Source organism: Echeneis naucrates, chromosome 5 (assembly GCF_900963305.1).
Source record: "Echeneis naucrates chromosome 5, fEcheNa1.1, whole genome shotgun sequence".
Taxonomy (NCBI): Eukaryota; Metazoa; Chordata; class Actinopteri; order Carangiformes; family Echeneidae; genus Echeneis; species Echeneis naucrates.
In genome coordinates this window covers 4,437,856-4,456,706 of record NC_042515.1, presented here as the reverse complement: position 1 = coordinate 4,456,706, position 18,851 = coordinate 4,437,856, and the positions used below count along the sequence as shown (strand labels likewise).

General features: G+C 42.3%; 2 protein-coding genes across 3 annotated transcripts in view; both read right to left on the bottom strand.

The window, feature by feature from the left end:
- Window positions 1-13,672, bottom strand: part of chd5 (chromodomain helicase DNA binding protein 5) — a 34,029-nt gene extending 20,357 nt beyond the window's left edge. Inside the window, exons 1-4 of the mRNA XM_029501876.1 lie at window positions 13,606-13,672; window positions 6,212-6,363; window positions 1,135-1,341; window positions 445-563 (exon numbers count right to left, since the gene is read on the bottom strand). Of these exons, the coding sequence (XP_029357736.1) occupies window positions 445-563; window positions 1,135-1,341; window positions 6,212-6,363; window positions 13,606-13,672 (545 nt within the window). The remainder of the gene's footprint in view (window positions 1-444; window positions 564-1,134; window positions 1,342-6,211; window positions 6,364-13,605) is intronic.
- A 1,517-nt stretch (window positions 13,673-15,189) lies between these two features.
- On the bottom strand, window positions 15,190-18,489 carry rpl22 (ribosomal protein L22). Of its 2 annotated transcripts, none has more exons than XM_029502020.1 (4): window positions 18,442-18,489; window positions 17,981-18,091; window positions 17,628-17,752; window positions 15,190-15,379 (listed from the first exon to the last, which is right to left on the bottom strand). In XM_029502020.1, the coding sequence occupies exons 1-4, from the start codon at window positions 18,451-18,453 to the stop codon at window positions 15,238-15,240; spliced, it is 390 nt and encodes a 129-aa protein (XP_029357880.1). In that variant the 5' UTR covers window positions 18,454-18,489; the 3' UTR covers window positions 15,190-15,237. The 2 variants fall into 2 exon arrangements, with proteins under 2 accessions (XP_029357880.1, XP_029357881.1); XM_029502021.1 differs by having other exon boundaries at window positions 17,981-18,088; window positions 18,442-18,453.
- Window positions 18,490-18,851: the final 362 nt, after the last annotated feature.

Sequence of the window (18,851 nt, the reverse complement as noted above, 5' to 3'; positions counted from 1 at the left end):
CCCCTTAAATTTTGTTCCCCTTTGCTTTGCTGTGTCTTTGTCATGTTTGTGATTTGTCAGGCAACAGCTTGAGGTTTGGCACGCTGGCCTGTGAAAGATAGCGGGTCAGTGCGCCGAGTCACAGAGCCTCCCGGCTGTCACAGGCATCCAGTAAGCAGCTGACTACTCACAGGGGGCACTGCAGGAGCTCATGCTCCACTTTGTAGGAGCAGAGGCTTTGCTGAGCCAGACAGCCCCAGGTGAGAGAGACTCCTTCTACCAACAGCCGAGATTTCTAACTCAAACAAAAAGAGCAGTGTTTGCTTGTCACGGTACACTATAGACTCACTGTGGAGTTTTTGTTGGAAGTGTCTCAGGGAGGGACTCTGACAATCCTCAGAAAGTGAACCAGAACAGAGCAGTTTAACACAGGAGCAGAATCCAGAAACAAAATTAGATGCTTGCCTGAGGAACTGGCTGAAAGCCTTGTAGTTGGTGATGGTTTTATAGTCGTCCTCTGTGAAGCCGTACTGAACGTCTTCAAGACCCCACTCATGCATCAACTGGCTGGAGGATTTAGGTTCCTAAGGAAAAAGAGGAGAGATATAAAGTGGAATTAGGTTAAATACATATAATACAGGCATCAAATGAATGGTAACGTCCGTTAAAGGAGCTATTTCTGAACACAGGATCTTTGTGGTGAATTTTTATTCCATTGTCGGGCTGAAAAAATGCTTAGAAAGGTTCCAATGTACTGGAAGTTTTTGTAGCATTGAGGGTTAGCGAAGGTTACATCAGGACAGTCAATGCTAGAAAGATTAAATTAATGCAAATTAATTCAATTTGTTTGTCAAACGTCTAACTTGCTGCTGTTCTCTGCGTCAATCTGTAGTGCAGTCCATTTTTAAATTGAGTCTAATCTAATCTAGTCTAATTTAATGGTAAATCTTTTTCAGATGTTTCTCTTTGGGATATGAGAAAACTCAATCCATTTACTTAAATGTGATTATCACGTCATGAGATGATGAATTTGAAATGATTGAAGCTTACAAAACATATTTGACAAAGGACTAACATTCAAACAAAGCTTGAATTAAAATTTGCATCTTCATGTAAAACGCCCAGCCCGGTGGACCATGACAGGCCTGGACTTACTTTCATGTTACCCTCATCGTCATCGTCGTCGTCATCATCGTCATCTCTCTTCTTCTTCCGGGGCTTCTTCTCCTTCTTCTCCTTTGGTTTCTTCTTCTTCTTCTTGGTGGGGCCGTACATGCTGCTCTCGCTCTCTGAGCCTATTTCAGGACGCTCACGTTCCTCCTCCACCTCTGAGGTTTCCTCCAGGTCGCTGTCAACTCTTGCCTGGATTCCTCCCTGAGGCATTTTGCAGAGGGACACACAAACATTACACAAAATAACACATAAATGAAAACTGTCGTTTGTGTGGCAGCGGCAGGACACAAGCATACCGGAGGGCATGCAGCTTTTACTGATCTTGTCTGTTTTCCAGCAGACAAAGATGTGTTCAGCAGACACCTTCACAAAACTCCAACTACATTTTTTACTCAATGAAAACTTCACCCCAGCATCCTTCCTTTGATGTTGGCAGGAATTCCTGCCAAAATGGCTATTTTTATAAACGTAAACCGGTAAAATCTGGCTTTGAAACTTGCTTCAGCTCTCGACTTCTGGATACGACTGCAGCTGACTGAAGCTTGCATCAAAGCCACATTCCTGGACCATAACTGAATTTAAGGCCTGAATTTTAACGTTGGAGACACAAAGGAAACACGGCTCTATTTCAAAACCATCCTGTGAGACAGAATATCAAATCAAATAATAAGAAATGGGAATGTTCAAAAGGTGAAACTCAACAATAGGGAAAATAAGGACAGCGTTAATTTTGCCAGGTTTGGGGATTAGCGCTCCCACAGAGGCCACCCACACTAAAAACATATGTTGTCAATGCAACATAAAGCTTCTACTTGATGGCATTTACATAAATAAGGTGACCTCATTCCAAAGTGCCACAATTTTGTGTATTTATAATACACAACATATATGTTAAACATAAGAATCATCGTTATTCTGCCTCTGATGAAATACGTAAACTGCCAGGAGTCAGCGGTGAGTTAAATCAGAGGCATGTTCACCTTTAACACATTCGCCTTCAACAACAAACTGAAGCGAGAAGCAGAACACCTCAGGCGCTCCAGCCAATCACAGCTCAGAGCTGATGTTGTAGCCTGAGCTGCATCCTGCCTGTTTTAATACGAGACATCTGGAGGGGTATATGGATTTAACAGTAAACAGGTGTTGTTTGTGTGATCAAGAGCGTTGCATATGAACAAATGCACTGGTGCGTGCTCAGTCTGAATGTGCATGTGACTGGGAGAAATGAGAGGGAAAAGTGTCTGCTGATTCTCCCCTCTTGCACCTTGTGTGTGCATTTTGAAATTTTTTTGTTGTGCATGTGCGTATCTATGTGTGTTTTTTTTGAATGGGCTTGCTTCTCTCTTTTTTTTTTCTTTTTTTTTTAAATTGGGCCTTTGTGTGTTCGCACACCGTGTGTATTATTCACAAATAATTTTTGTGAGAGTGTGACAGAATTTTTAATGTGTATTTTTATGCGTGTGCTCTCTCTCCGCACGTGCTTTTTCCGCGGTTGTGTGCGTGTGTGTGTGTACAGTATGCATGCATCTGTGTGCGAACACGTGTGTGCACATGCCAGGGAGTGAATTAGTGCACAGCAGCTTTGTGCTCTGCTCGCTGCCTGTTGCTCAGCAGGCCTGTGTGGATGCGTGGAGAGACTTGCAGGCTTTTTACTCTGTAGCGCAGTGGAAAGGCTCACGTTGCCGCAGCGCCCGCCAACCCTACCAGCAGCCTGGCTGTGTTGCTATGGTGACCAAATTTGAGCAGTGTCTGGCTCTAGCTCTCTCTCTCTCTCTCTCTCTCTCACTCTCTCTCTCCTCCTAGTTTTCTCTTCTTTCCCATAGCTCAACCAACCCCCACCCCCCCCCCCCCCCCACCTCCAAACTCCCCACCACCCAACACACACATTGCCTTCCTTTTCTCTCACTTTCTCTTCTTCACATCTAACTGCCCCCCCCTTCTTATTTTCTCTCACTCTCTTTTAACTGCTCTCCCTTTCTTGTTCTTTCTTTCTATCCTGCCACTCACACACACTGACAGACACACACTCACACACACATGCACATGCACAGACTCACTCTATCACAGTGGCAGCCAATGGAACAGTGCCATCCAATCAGACACGTTTGCATAACGAGCTTGTTATGCAGAGGCCTGTGGTTGCCGAGCTGGTGCTCCAGCACCCGTCTAGACAAATCTCATTTATGCATAAGAAGAAGGAGAGAGAGAGAGAGAGAGAGAGAGAAAGTAAATTGAAGATTGTGGATGGGGGATGGTAGTGGGGTTGGAGATGGAGGAGGGAGAAGCGAAGAAGCAGAACCACTGTTGACAGCAACTGCAAAGGCGAGGTGGAACTGTGCAACCACCTCGCCGTGGCCCAGAGTTCAATGTTTCACACAGTCATCACAGGACCAGAGAGGACAGTGGCAGCAACAAAGAGGGCGTCTCTTCTGTCAGAGGGAGGAAAATCAGATAAGTGCTGATAACGTAATCAAATTAGATGCTTCCCCCATAATGGTTGCGCCTCGGGGAGATTGCAGAAGATGCCACAGAAAATATAAAATGAGCCATGAGCTGGATATTCAATAAATCCAGAATAAAATCTTCTGCTGCATGGCTCCAAAAAAACAACAGCCTGCTCTTTTCCAGAAATCAGCAACAGCTCTTTGTTGACTCACCATCCCGGAGAGGATATTGAACCTATAAAAACAAGACAGGGGCTCATCTCGGAGACACTGTATTTCTGTGAAATGTGTTTTGAGGCTTTATTGTTGCCAAACATCTGTCTTTTCTTTTCAAATAAAATGAGGTGCTTCCAGAGGCTGAATGCCCCCCACCAATATCTACACAGCCGCTTTGTTTCCCTCTAGATGAGAGAAGGAAGGTAAGTACCGTTACAGTCACCAGACTGGGATCTGCCACTGACAGTCTCTGACCCCAATTGACTTTCGGCCCCCGTCTGCCACCGACCTTTGGAGAGTGATTGGAGGTGAACCACAGCGGTGGTAGCAGGGCAGGAGTGGGTGAAAAGAAAGAAAGAAAAAGAAGGAGAAAGAAAAGCCAACAGCAACAAAAGCACTACCATCATCAAGGCAAAGTGATTTGGGAGATGAGAGGGGAGGGAGGAATGAAACTGGAGGATACTGAGCAAACTGTGTGTGTGTGTGTGTGTGTGTGTGTGTGTGTGTGAGAGAGAGAGAGTGTCAGAGGGAGTGTCAGAGGGAGTCCCCCCCTCATTAGCTCGGTGAGACCCAGAGCTCAGTGTTTACCACAAGCAGCCAAAGGGCCGGGTGGCAGCCTGGCCAGCCAAGCTCCTCGCAGCCCTGCTGGCATCTCCACCCAGCAGAGGGGAACATCCTGGCTATGTCAGCGACTCTGTTAAAGCCATCAGCAGCACAGGCTGGAAACGCTGGGAATATGCTGAATTCCCACAATCATCGAATAAAAAATTGTTGCAGCCTCCGGGTTTGGCCTCACTTTGTGGATAAGCTAACTTCATGCATTGCTGCCTTTGTGTTTGGACTGATCAAGATTATATTTTATTGGTGGATCAAAAAAATTCAGTTAAAGTAAAGGAAAATACATTTCCCTTCAGCTTCTCTTTGGCCAGATTTTCTCGTGTTGCACCACATAGTTCAGATGTTTTGTTCTGGACGGTGACTTAATGTCAGTTTGCCTGGTTCTCCTCTCATGCAGACGGATTCAGATCTGCGCTGACATACTTGGTCAAGTCAGTCTTAAATATGCATCTCATCTGGTGTGTGGTATCTGGTATCATAACAATAATAAAGAAATTGAACGGTGTATTGAAAAAGAACATCTTCACTCAGAGCGCCAGTTGATGATAAAAACTTGTTTGGTGCCGTGCTGTCAGGATTTGGTAAAACTTTCAGCACAGCAGCTTTATGATAAACCTGCTAAGCACCAAATCCAAAACAAATAAAAGTTGCTGACACAAGCTATTTGGGTGTGGACCAAACCAGAGCTAAAAGAGAATTATTATTGAACTGCACCAGCTCTGAGAAATGGAAAATGATAGAATAACAGGCAAGAAAGAAACTCAGTGAAAGGATTTTTAAAAAAGAAAGTCCGAGAGACAACATGACAATGAAACACAACCATGCTCACATGGATAAAGTTCCAGTTTTTTGGATGTTAGTTAATACATACCGTTGGATATGACTGCTTAAAGACTGTGAATGATGTTACTGAATCAGTTTGTCGCTGTAGCTGCTCCCCAACAAAACTAAAACTATCTTTAATGACAAATCAAATCAAATCAAACAGATTTATTCTACGGCAAATCACAACAAAGCACTTTACACATAAAGCACACAGAGCAAGCCGTTTGCAACAAAGGCAGGGGAAGACTTCCTTTAAGAGGCAGAAACCTCGGGCAGAACCGGGAGGGCAGCCATCTGCCTCGACTGGTTGGGTTAGGAAGGAAGAGATGTGTGTGGGGGGGGGCAGAGAGAGAATCAGAGGAAGTTAGAGACACAGTGAGAGCGAGTGTGTGTGTGTGTGTGGGGGGGTGGGGGGAGTGGAGAGACAACAAGAACAGGAGAAGAGAAGCTGCCATGGAAAACGCACAGAAACAATTCCAACATAACAAATGTGATAAAACAGTCTTAATGCAGCCCAAACAGCTGACCCGTTGTTTTCATCTTGCCGACTGAAGGCTGAAGAAAACTGCTCAGTCACTGTCACAGCTCTTGCTCCCACTGCTCGCTTCACACAGACTTTGTGCGTCTGACCTACAGTCCCTGCCACGAGCAGCAGCACCGCAGGCACAAATCTACACTCTAAACTGGCGCTCGGTGCCCACAGCATACACTGGCATTGACGGCGACGCTGCTGCCAACCCCCCCCCTCCCTTAAGCCTGAGACAGTCCACTGCCTCTCATTTAGATTACAAAGGCAATACAGCAGCCAAAATACACCTCTGATCCAATTGCAGAGACATCAAAAGAGCAACGTGTTGAGAAATAGAGAGTGTGGAGTGCAGCTTGAGCCAAAATGTCTGACAAGCTGTTGCGTCCAAGGTCATGACAGATGGCGTTGAGTGAAAGTTACACATTACCTCCTTTTTCCTCTTCTTAACTTTGGGCATTTTTCCCTCTTTCATCTTTTTGGGCTTCTTCTTCTTTTGTTGTTTGAGGGAGTCATCATCTGAGAAAAAGCTGTCGAGGGGTGTGAGGGGAACACTGTTGCGCTCACCTTCATCGTCCTCATCTGGACACAAACAGACAAAAACATCTTCTCAGGGACATGATGCTGGGAACTGTGTTGCAGGGATTCATCCGGAAATTTGGCAAAGCAGATGAGTTTGTCAACCTTACATTGAGAACAATGGATAAATGAAAACAATAGAAGAAAAACATCCAAAACACAAAGCTGTGCATCTTTGCTAAGTTTTACAACAATGCAAATTTAACCTCTTTCCATGAAGCAATGTCAAGTTATTACCTTGGGCTTGGAAAAAAGTAATTGCATTTTCAAACATTTAATAGACAAAGTGAGGAAACAAAAAGAGCTTCCAAAAAAAAAAAAAAAAAAAAGACAAAGGAGATTTAAATGTTAATTAAATTGATCATTAGTTGTCAGCCTCAGACACAACGAAAAGGCAGAGGCAGGTTGGCAAAATAAGTCTGTCAGTTTTTCATCATGAAAATGATGAATCAGAGTCAGGCCAACAGGAGCACTTGACAAAATAAACCTCATAATCACACATCATTGACTGCGGATCAAGTTTATCCGTCAAAGCACAAATAGATGGAGTAACTGCCCTGCTGCTAAATGGGAACTCCCCGGAGGACCACTGAGGTATACTGAGCATAACTTCTGCCTTTAATGCTTGCTGGGACCGGAGCGACCTGCTGCTGTTTGTCAGCTGTACTGTCTCAAAGCTGCTGTGTACAAACGTGCTGACTGCTGAGCGCAGCAGACCTCACTGATGCCATAGTGGGTCACAGAGGAGTAAGTAAGGAGAGAGACAGTCCTAAACAATACATCACTATAAAGAGACGCACGGAGGAATACACAGAGGATGTAAAAAGTTGACCTCCCCTCGCTCTCCCTGTGTGCGTCCGACTGTCTTTGTGTCTCTTTCGGTCTATATATCTGCGTGTCTCCCTCGCGCTCTGCGTCTCACACAGACAGACCGGAGGGCATGAAATATGCAGCACATGTATCAGAGTCAATCAGCCAACACTCGCCCTGCAGTCTACCACTCCCCTGGGTAGCCTGAGTGAGAGATCGGGGAGGAGGGATTCCTGTGTAGTAGACACACAAACCTCATCAACCACTTATCCTCTATTTAGCAAAACTAGCAGGAGGTATCACACACACACACACACAGAATAAAACAGATCAGTGACTTCAAAGCTTTAATCGGTGGCACTGGCAGGTTCATTGTGCTTTTTTCTGTCCACCAGATGAAATGTGTCACCCCTCCTTTAGTGCTAATTGGGGGTAACTTGTGCTTTTTTACGATGAAGCTGATTCTTTTTGCAAAAGCTGTGACTTGAAATATTAAAACTGGTATTATCTATCTATATTGGTGTTTTTGCTGTTTTGCCTGCTCCTTCTTCTTTCTCTCTCCCTCCAGAACAGGCCGATCTCCTTTATTTCTCTCTCCCTCAATAAAACCTGGAGTTTATATATTTTCTGCGTCAAACAGGGAGCTCTTCTACATCTCAGACGTACGTTAACTGCCTGCCAGGAAAATTATGACGGTAACCCAGCGAGCCTTCCATCTCTTTTAGACGCCCAGATGATGACACAGATCAGATGCTGGAGAATGAGACAGTCCTGGATTAGAGAAAGCACACAGTCCATCACTTTGCAGCCTTCCTCTCTGTGAGTGAACCATGACTGACAGGCTGACCGCACATCACTGATTAGACATGCCAGATGATGCCGGACTGCAGGTCTTTCTCTTTGCTTCCTGTAAAACAAATAGCTGAATCTTGACAGTGATAAAGCTGCATATAAGCTACAGAAATTTGAAAAATGCCTTTTTTACTCTATGAACAGACTGGGCGTTTCCGCTACAATAAGGACATCACTGGCGATGTTGGGCTATCCAACGCGTTGGTCCTAAAAGTACTGGCACAAAATTTTCTACAGACGTTTAAAGTTCCTGCTGACTTTGGAAGTCCCCTGTTTTCGGCCGTGGTGCAGTCATGAGACTGCCAAAATCCCCCAACAACGACCAGACGGATAGATGAGAAATTTGAAAAGAGGCATAAATTACTCCTTTTGCTCATGAGCAACGTTGCTATCTTAACGTGATAATCTAAGAAGATGTATTTAGTACATAATAGTGGTTGAGGCAACAAATTACATTTATTTTCAATACTGTGACAAAGTATGGGTTTTATTTTGTGTGTGTGTGTGTGACTGCACTTTGGGGTGTTTTGTACAAAAAAAAAAAGAAAAAGTCACATATTGAAGTTATTATTAACTTTGTGAAAAGGGAACAAAAGAAAAATGATCCAATCAGCAGCTGAGAGGACACCAGTTATTGGATAGATAGATACTTTTATCTGCACCACCAAGCAAACAGCGAGCGTCCCAAAGCAAACACACCAGTAATGCTGTATAAGCAACAGGCCCATCCCAGGTCGAGCTAATGGGAAATATTAGAATATTCATGTAAGATCCTTCAACCAATCAAAACTCAAATAACACATTCAGAATTGTTTAGCTGTTTGATTCTTTTGATAATTCTACGAGAGAGAATGGATATCTGATTTCTGTAGCTTGATCATAAAAGACAAAGTCTATGGGCGCTTGCTAAGGCTTCCTGGTGTTTCTATCATTAGTTGATCCTATTTATAGAGAGCACAGTTCAATACAGCTCAGCAGCCCCGCACACTATATCCTCCATAATGATTAAAAAGTTATGATTAATTAAAAATATTAAAATTGCAGAGCTCTTATATTAGAATTCATTAGTGTTAGCGAGGTGTTCCTAATAAACAGCCAAGTAGGCATAGTCATCCGTTTCCACAAGCTGTCCTCTTCCCCATTTTAGAAATGAAATGCTGTGAGGTTTCCTCAGAGCACTTTAACTGACGCACTTATCTACACATATTGTTACACAGACAATTTGAATTATATTTGAGTGATATTTAGCACTGGTGCTTTAAGTTGACTACAGTTTTCCAGTACTCTTTCCACCCCTGGAAGATAGATCTCCCAGGCTGTTAGTCTTTCCATTGTGAGCGTTGTAGCCTGCTGACGTTAGCATTTAGTTAAAAGCACGTCTGAGCCTAAAGCGCAGCCTCACAGAGCTGCTAGCATGTCCAGAGACTAATGTCTTGTTGAAAGAAGTAATCGAACAAAAATACTGAACAAATGGACCGTCCAGGGCAGATCTTGTTTATAAGGGGGCGTGCCAACAGTGCGATTGATAAAGCAGACTTGAATTGAAAAAGAAAAAATGTGTACGTTTAAACCTGCGTTGCCTTATAATCTGAACCTTGCCTCCGGTAAATGGCCTGTGAAGTCCCCAAAGGGGAAAGCCATCAGGGAAAAGATAATCTTTCTGCTCGGCGAGTGAACCAGGCGGTGCCAGGTGTTGGATGGTGGTGGTGGTGGGGAGGGCGGGGGGGCTGCTCAGTCATGTGGCACAGAGAGGTCTGGCACCAGATTCCATGAGAAAGAGGACCAGAGCTCTACTTGGCAACCAGGCCGTCTGTAAAGTGTGGACGGATGGCACAGACACAGTTCTGACCTTCCTGCAAGGGCTTGGCCACCGGACTGACCCATTAGAAGGGAGATTCATGAGCGTCTCCCCAGCGAGGAAGCTAGAGTTTACTGGAAAGCACATTAGCCCATTGTCTGTTGGCCCCTATGTGGAAATACCCACTTAATGTTGCCCAGCATCGCTTGCCACAAAGGAGGCGAGGCAGAGCCAAAGGGTTTCCTTTCTTCACAGATTAAGTGCTTATATCTTCGGCCTTAAATGCCTTCAGACCAAGATACCCAAAGACCATTATTAGAAAATGTAATCATCAAAGTGATTGAAGGATAAAGCCCAAATGGCGTCATTAAAGTCACATCTGTTACAGCCGACGTATGCACAAGTTCATAATGTATGCAAAATATAGCAGATATAAAACTGAAACAGACATCTCTCCATGCTTAGGCTACGTGCACGCGCTGCAGGAAAAAATGGTGTCAACTTTCACAATGAGGGATCCAAAAATAGACCCCTTTCCAATTGGGGATAACATATGTAGGCACACAAAAGCCCATTATAATCTTTCAATTTTATGGAAGAACAAAACAATTAAAACAGAAAACACAATGGAACAATCTGTGACAGTGTAAGCACCCAGAGTGAAACAAAGGGAATTAGGACACTTTATGTGCCACAGCAAATAAAAGCTGTGATAGGATAAGATTTGGGGGTCTTAAGTTCCCCCAGGATGTGCTTCTGCATTGTAGCGTTTTAATTGCTTGGAAGCATCTTGATGCCGGGACAAATCTGATCTGGATTCCTGACCTTGTCTGTCACTTTGATGTCTGCTGAAGGAGGTTGTAAACTGCTTCCTGTATTAGCAGAATAACGATGGATTTGCATCACTTTGTCACAGTCAGTGATGTAACACGAAATGAAAAGACATTAACCGCCCCGTACTGAACGCAGCTCCCGCTGTCAGGACGGCAGCGGTGTTGGTGCCTTAATTTATCATTAAAATTCTTCATCAAGGCACAATAAAATATAAATTATTGCGCCTGAGTGCCGTGACATTCATCCTTCACTGGAGAGTGTCATCATATTGGAGTCCAGTGTTACAGATTTCCATTGATGTGGTTACAGCCAACAACAATAAATACACGAAATTATATCAAGGCACGCATAAAGCAATTTGAACGGACACGTGAGAATGTTTAGATTTTTAAAACTGGATTACTTCTCACATATTTTCACTCACCTGCCATAATCAATTGCACCCTTCCTTCCTCATACATGTTTAACCAACCCCCTGGGTTCTTGGGGACAGGCATCAGTGCCCGTGTTCCCCCTCGGGCTACGACTAGCAGTCACAGATGATGCCTCAACTGCTCAACACTTCTCTCTGTTTCTCCCCTTCCCTCTCTTTGTCTCTCTTTTTTTTTTTTTTTTGTCCTCCTTCTCCCTGCTGCACACCTTCAGACGGAAGCTTTAAACTATCAATCTGGCATATCGAGAAAAGACACGTTTTTTTGTAAAGAAACCATCATGAGTAGGGTTTTGTCACGAGTAAAACTGTGATGCAAAAGCCTTCTTTAAAATGTGTCACAGATAATCCCATTTATGTGCGATTTTAGAAATGGTAAACAATGATGTGCCCTTGATGCAGAATCAGTGAATTTCTTTATATTTGTTTTGTTGGAGCGATGCAAAGTATAGCTGCGTTAAAAGGTTGAAGACCTTCAAGAAAAAAAAGCATGAAAAGGGGGTAAAAAAAAAAAAAAATGCACCATGGCAACTCCACCATATAAAAATTTGCCGTGAAATACAGACACAGTTAAACCGCTGATAAGGCGTCATATGACAAAACCAAACCAATGTGATTCAGCAGAAGCATTTTAATCATTTCATCACAAGACTGTACCTTTTTACTGTATTACTCATTGCTGTGGAAGTGTCTTCACTTTGGGTAGGAATTGAGGCACTCTCTGTCTTATGTGTTGTCTGTAATGCTGCATAATATCAGGCCTTCAACTGTGTTGATTTTTAACACACCCACACGATTTCTTACTAAATATTTTTTAATAACCAGGAAACTTTTCCACATTTGCGATATGAAAGTGAAATAGAGGGCAGAGCAGCATCTTTTAAGGCTCGCCCTTGAAATATACTGCTCCAAGTGAGCTGCAGGGGAAGATAAAAAAAATATATAACACTATGTAAATATGTCAATCTATGGGCTGCACTGGACAAAAGAGAAACGATGCAGTGCTTTTCTGTGTGTAGTCTGCTTTTTCTGTCCGGTATAGACCAGCAGATAACTCCAGATTAAGACTTAGACTGAGACAGATACAGATTTTGATGAAACTGGCTCCCGGCTGCATGTGACAGACACCACAGTTAGCAGTTTATTATGTGTCACATAGGCATGACAGCTACGGCCCGCAGTTAATCCCACCAGTGGGCTATCCAAAGCACCACAAGTTGTCATGTAGCAATAACGAAAATGTTCATTTCACAAGGATTAGGAAAACATTTAGACAACATAACCTGCCTCTGTTAGCGGGATTCCCCTGTAATTGCTCTGGTGTTTTATCTGTTTGCCCAGAAACAGAAATTAACTGGGTGCGTGGGCACTTGCCAGAAAGTGAGACAAACTTCTAACCCGAAAAAGGAAAAAAAAAAAAAAAGGGCTTTAATTTGATAAAGTTCCCGCCTCTGGCTACAGGTAACTGACTGAGGACATTTCTAAGGAGAGACAATGACATATGCAGCGCAAATGATTCACTGACAGCAGATTCATTTTCCATCCAGGAGAAATATTACCCAGATTTGGGCTCGTGTGAAGCCACCAGCCAACTCAAGGAGCTGCATGTCAAGAATGTGGGTTAGAGATGAAGGGATAGTGGTTACCCAACCACGGCCATCAACAGTGCTCAGGACTCAGGACGAAAGACTGTTTACTGTAGCCTACACGTGGCTTTCACACCTCTGCAGCCATGCAGTGCTGGATTTGCACACACACAAAAAAAGAAAGTTGGAGCAGCCTCCTGATCACAAATGGAAACAGCAGCATCTTCCTGCAAAAAGGAACACGGATGCTGTCACTGTAGCCCATTTCTCCTTAAAAGCATATGCACACATTTTACTGACAAAAGGCATTTGATTTATGTGTGTGTATAAACAAAAAAATAAATCCTCATCGGTGCAGACTAACACTGCCACGGATCTGAACAACTCCCTGACCAAAACTTGAGTCTCTGGACTTGGAGGTCCAGCCATTCACGAGTACAACAAACACAGCCTGTGAAAGGGAAAAAATAAAACAGCAGCCCACAGAAAGCATGCAGCAGGGTGTTCACTCCCCCCCCCACCACCACCACCACCACAACCCCCCCCCAACCACCACCAACACCACCACCACAAACAAAACCAGGCTGGATGCGAGGACAGCCGGAGGCGAATCCGATAAACCTGATCCCACCTTTAAAGACACTAGGTCGTGTGCACACACACACACACAAACAAAACAACATAATAGCATGACTCTGCTTATTGCACCCCCCCCCCCCACCACCACCACCACCACCACCACCCCCCTCCTCCTCCTCCTCATCATCATCATCATCATCATCATCATCCTCTCTGGGCTCATGAACGCAGGACAAGCCCTTTTCCCCGCATTCAAGGCGTAGCGGCGCAAAATAATCTGAAGGACACCCCGCCCCCCCCCGCCACCCCACACCACCATCCCCCTCCCCCCCACCACCCCCAAAGCTTTCCCTCACCTGGCATATCGTCTTCAAAATCCATGTCGTCTTGTCCCTCGTCTTCATTACTCAGCGACCCCGGCATCTTTATCTCATCGCCCCCCAAGCCCCCTTTTTTAGACCGAGAATACTGAAAGTTAACCCTCCAGACGCCGCAGCCCAGTCTCTTCCTTCAACACCCCCCCACCCTGCCCGAAAAAAAAAAATTAAAAAAATAAATATAAAAGAAAAAGAAATGTATTCGTCGCTTTGGGATTTTTTTTTATTATTATTATTACTATGCAGTTTTTTTCTGCGGTAAATCTTCCGACTATCTCCCCGGGAGTTAACAAAAAATAAATAAATAAATAATTATAATAAAATTAAATAAAAATCATTTCTATATATTTTTTCCCCCCACTGATCTCTATCCAGGTCTTCCAGTCTGAAAAATAAGAAAGACAAAAATGGAACACACATGCCCAGATTGTGACGTCTGGTCTGTTGCCATGACGATGCATCCCATAATTTCACCCACAACTAGTTAGTCGTGCTCTCCTAGTTACCACTTCAACTAGTAGTGTGCCAAAAAAAAAAAACAAACAAACAAAAAATAATTAAAGAAAACAGCCAAAGCCACAAATTTAAAAAAAAAATAAATAAATAATTAAAAAAAAAAAAAAAAAAAAGACGCGCACACGCCGTGCAGCATCGCCATGTGCAGCGAACAGGCGGATACTCTGTCGCCTGGACGTTTCCTGCTGGAAGTCCGGAGAAATAAGAGGCAGAAACTTCTGCTGCCTCACGACTCACTGCAACCTTTACTCCAAATATCAAGCCTGACTGTGGGGGGGAACTAACTCCTTCTTCTTTTTTTTGTCTCAGGGTGCAGAACTATCTGTGGTCATCAATAATTTATGGACTAATCACACCCTTTTTTTTTTTTTTTTTTTTTAATGAACACATTAAAATTATGAAAAAAAAAAAAGTCAAAATATTTTTTCCATTTTAAGAACTTTTTTCCCCTCCTTCTCCCACTGGACGAAAATATATGATCATAAAATGAAATAATAATAAAAAAAAAAAAAAAACAGCTCTGTAGTGACTGCATGCTGAGGAGTCCTGACTCTCAGTGGTCCAACTGTTGTCAAGGTTACCACAGCTGTAACAGGATGCCCCACAGAGAGCTCTCTGCAGAGAGCATGGCTTTCAGCTTCGCTCTCAACGCATTCAAATGCACAAGTCAGGAAAGAGCCAGCCAGTGCTCACTGCACACGCTGCATTTTATTCAATTATGCTCAATTAATTTTTCTGCCTCATTTTGTTCTGCTGCACTTGTTTATGTTTACGTTTTGTTTTCATTTAATTAACTTTAAGGGTGCTGGTTCGTCTAAAAAGGGTGCAGAAGTAAAACATTATTATTTTTTCCTCTTTGGTCACTCCAATTTAGATAATGGGCGGAAAGAGAAAGTTATTTAAAACTGGTTGTTATAATTTACCAGTAGATGTGTAATGATTGGGATACTTTTTAATTAGCTAATAACTTGTTTTAGCACAAATGTGCTGTATGACAACAAAAAAAGCCAAATGAAAGGATAACAACAAACAAAAAAATCCCCACACTTTTTCCTTCTACTCTTTTGCAAATTTTTATTAAAAGGCGTGTCGGCTTTAATCTTCCTCCTCCTCCTCCTCATCCTGATTGATCTGGAAGTAGCGGAGCTCATAGCTCTCCTTGGTGTTGGCCACAACCCGCAACCAGTCCCTGAGGTTGTTCTTTTTCAGATACTTCTTGGTGAGATACTTCAGGTACCTGACAGAAAGGACGGGAAGGTGGTGTTGACATGTAAGTCACTTTCATTATATTATAACCATATAATATGAAGCAGGTTCCCATATTCATTGGGAACCAGGACTGTTCTAATCATATAATTTCTTATAAAACACACTCAAATTAACAGGTTGGCTTAGATGTAATATAACCAATTTGAACCCAAATTAAAAGGTTATTTTTATTTATTTATTTTTTTTTTACTTAAAAACAGCATAAATTCTAGCAATGTGGCAGATGTGGCCTCAACTAAGGATATATAAATTTTTAGGAAATATAAATACTCACAGTTCTTTCCACTGATAATATGCAATGTTCCTTTTAGGAATCAAAAAGGGACAGACACCCTCTGGTGGTGGTATTCTGCCTCGCTCTCACTGAGGTGTTTATTTTTCATCCATTTTCAGTTTTTAAAATGAGCTTGTGCAAATAAATCTTTCCAAAACTCTAAATGTGATTCTAGATACTGACCTCAATTTGTTTTCTCATGTCCATAAAATGACAGACTGCAATCTGTCAGCTCTGGAGTAATTAAGTTCAGATCTTTTCATTCCTGGATGATAAAACCCTTAATTATTATTATTTTTTTTTTAAAGATAGTCTATCTATTGTAATTGTCTCGTCAATGACAGGCTGAAGGAATCCCCTGTGTGACACCAGCTCACAATAGTCAAACCAGAGTTCACACAGGAATCAGAAAATATCATATTTCTCTTTATTTTGGAGTTTACTGTCAGGGGGTCCTGAACTTCAGGTAACAGCCTGGATAAACAATCTGGGTGTACTGAATGAGATCTGCCCTAAAAACATTTTTTACGGATTAACTTGAAATTAGTTTTATATTGGCTTATTTTCCTTTGTTTCTGAAACAACATCTGCAAAGACTTTACATGAAATTGCTTTGAAAAAATATTGATGAGAAATATATCTAAATGTCAGGAGTTGTTACCAATATTATTTAATTTTTCTTTCTTCATCATAGATGCGTTAATTTAATTTTATGTTTCGCCATTAGATCATAGTATTGGTGTCATACTGCAAAGAATAATATTCACAAGTGTTTCAGACTTGTGTAAATGTGGTAGGCCGAACATTAGGAACACCACAAAAGGTATGTAGAGCAGCACATTTAATAATTTCCTCAATAATAATTGGAATTGCTTTGGGGTGATGGCACAAGACTTAACAGCAGACTCCTCTGAAAGCATCCATAAGGTAAGTCTCTAAAGACTTTGTTGGTTAATGCTAGTATGAATATTTGGTTGAACTTGTCTAATCTTCAAATTTCAAAGGCTAAAGGTTAATGGCTGAGTGACAAAGGCAATAATGAAAACTTTACAGATTCAGTTTTTATGCAACTCGCTAAAACAAACTTCCATAACACTACAGATTTATTTCAGGGTATTTGTAGCAATGGTTGCCACTTACATCAATTACACGTCATTTACACTCATTTTCAGATATAAATCCGAGATACATTTACATTTTCTTTCTTTAAGTTACAGCAGATGTCTCCAGTTCTGTAGCAGCCAGATCACATTATCCAGCTCCCTCGTACCCCAGCAGTTTGGAAATAACTCACATAAGGCCTTCAATCCTTAGTATGAGTGCAGTCACAAACGTATAATTGAGACCTACAATGTGGTTATTCCACGTGTACCTCATCTCCACAGACTGAACCACACTTATGCTATCAACACTGAAACTAATTATTCTTCACAATTGTTGGTTCTTTAATTTACAGAACCGTATTCAAGCCAGCGTGCAGCTTCTTGGACAGTTAAATTGCTATGCGGTAAACAAATCTTTTACAGCCTCATTTGAAGTCTGATGGTTTTGAATGCTCAGAGGACATTTTCAGCAGGTAATCATCATAATTTGTAATTCAACAAATAAAGTTGTTTTTATTTGGTGCCTTTTTATTTTTTAAGTGGTCTGTTTTTGTTGAAATCTCAATAATATTAAATGAAAATTACTTTTCCAGATGTTACATTTCTTGGTTTTGCATTTTCCTCTCTTAAACACAGATGTAAAATCAATTACTGACCTCCTTTGGGAGACTTGCATAAACTCTTCTTTAAATTCAACATATCTGTGTTTTATCTGTGCAAGCAAGAACTACTCAGAGCTGGTTGAGAATCTCTAGCATAACGTACATGACTTTTCTATGCAAAGTATTTTGAGCATAATGGAAAAACACGACAGAGAAGAGCTGCACGACATATTGTACCTCTTTGAGAAGGGAACTTCGGAGTTTACAGCGATTTTGCTCTTGCTCCTCTCAATGGACACCACACCGCCGCCGAGGTTTCCAGCCTTGCCGTTCACCTTGATGCGTTCCTGCAAGAACTGCTCCTGTAGGGTGCAGACACAAACACACGACGTCTCACACGATATTCATGAACATGACTAAAATTAACAGAGCGAGAGCTCTCAAAATGGAGCCTTTAAGGCGAGGCTGACTGGATTATATTGTCCTTCCACATAGCAGAGCATGATTTCCAATAACTGGGGAAGCTGTCCCATCATGATAACACTCAGGGGTTTCAGTTCAACAGCAATGTGTCACTCATGTCTACTCACAAAGTTGGCAGCATCCATGATGCCATCTTCAACAGGATGGGTGCAGTCCAGGGTGAACTTCAGGATCTGCTTCTTCCTCTTTCCACCCTGCTTTCTGACCACCTGCTTCTTCTGACAGAGGCGTAAAATGTAAAAGTGAGTCAGACCCACACACATCCAACAAAGTTCAACAACACAACGAGAAGGACTTCTCGTGTTTAAACTCTTAGCAGCTAGCTGCCTCTCAACGCTGCTACCACTTTACGGCAGCGTCTCCACGTTAGCCGCCGCTAGCTAGCGTTAGCACCGACTGTTAGCCCAACGTGGTGTCCGCCGACACTTTAAATAAAACTCAATAAAAGCCTCAAACTGCCGGCGAATCGCGTTATTATATACACAGACTGCATATACATCTGCGAGGGCAAAAGGCCGGCTAAAATACACCGTCTGTGTGCGGGTTATTTGACTCTTTTGGTACTCACAATCGGGGCCATGGTTGACACATTCAGCGAAAAGGAAGCGGGGAAGGCAGCGCAGGACGTTTAATATGCGGCCGAAAAAATCGATCGCGTCGGCGTCTCCTCATCGAGTTATCTGGAATCGATTAAGCAGTGGTTTCGCTTTTTAGCCTAATTCTTATTCTCTTTTTTATTTTTTTACACGCTGAATATATATATATATATCAATTTAGAAATCTCGTTGGAGTCCTTTTCTTATAGAATTATTAGCATAAATAGGCTAATAATTTAGCAATTTATCAACTTAAGTGCTTATTTTTTATTTGCTTTGTTATTAATTATACTCCTTTTGAGTAACGATCAGATAAATGTGATTTAAACTATAAAAAACAGTAAACGTGTAGCAAATAAAATGAGCATCTACTAATGATTTT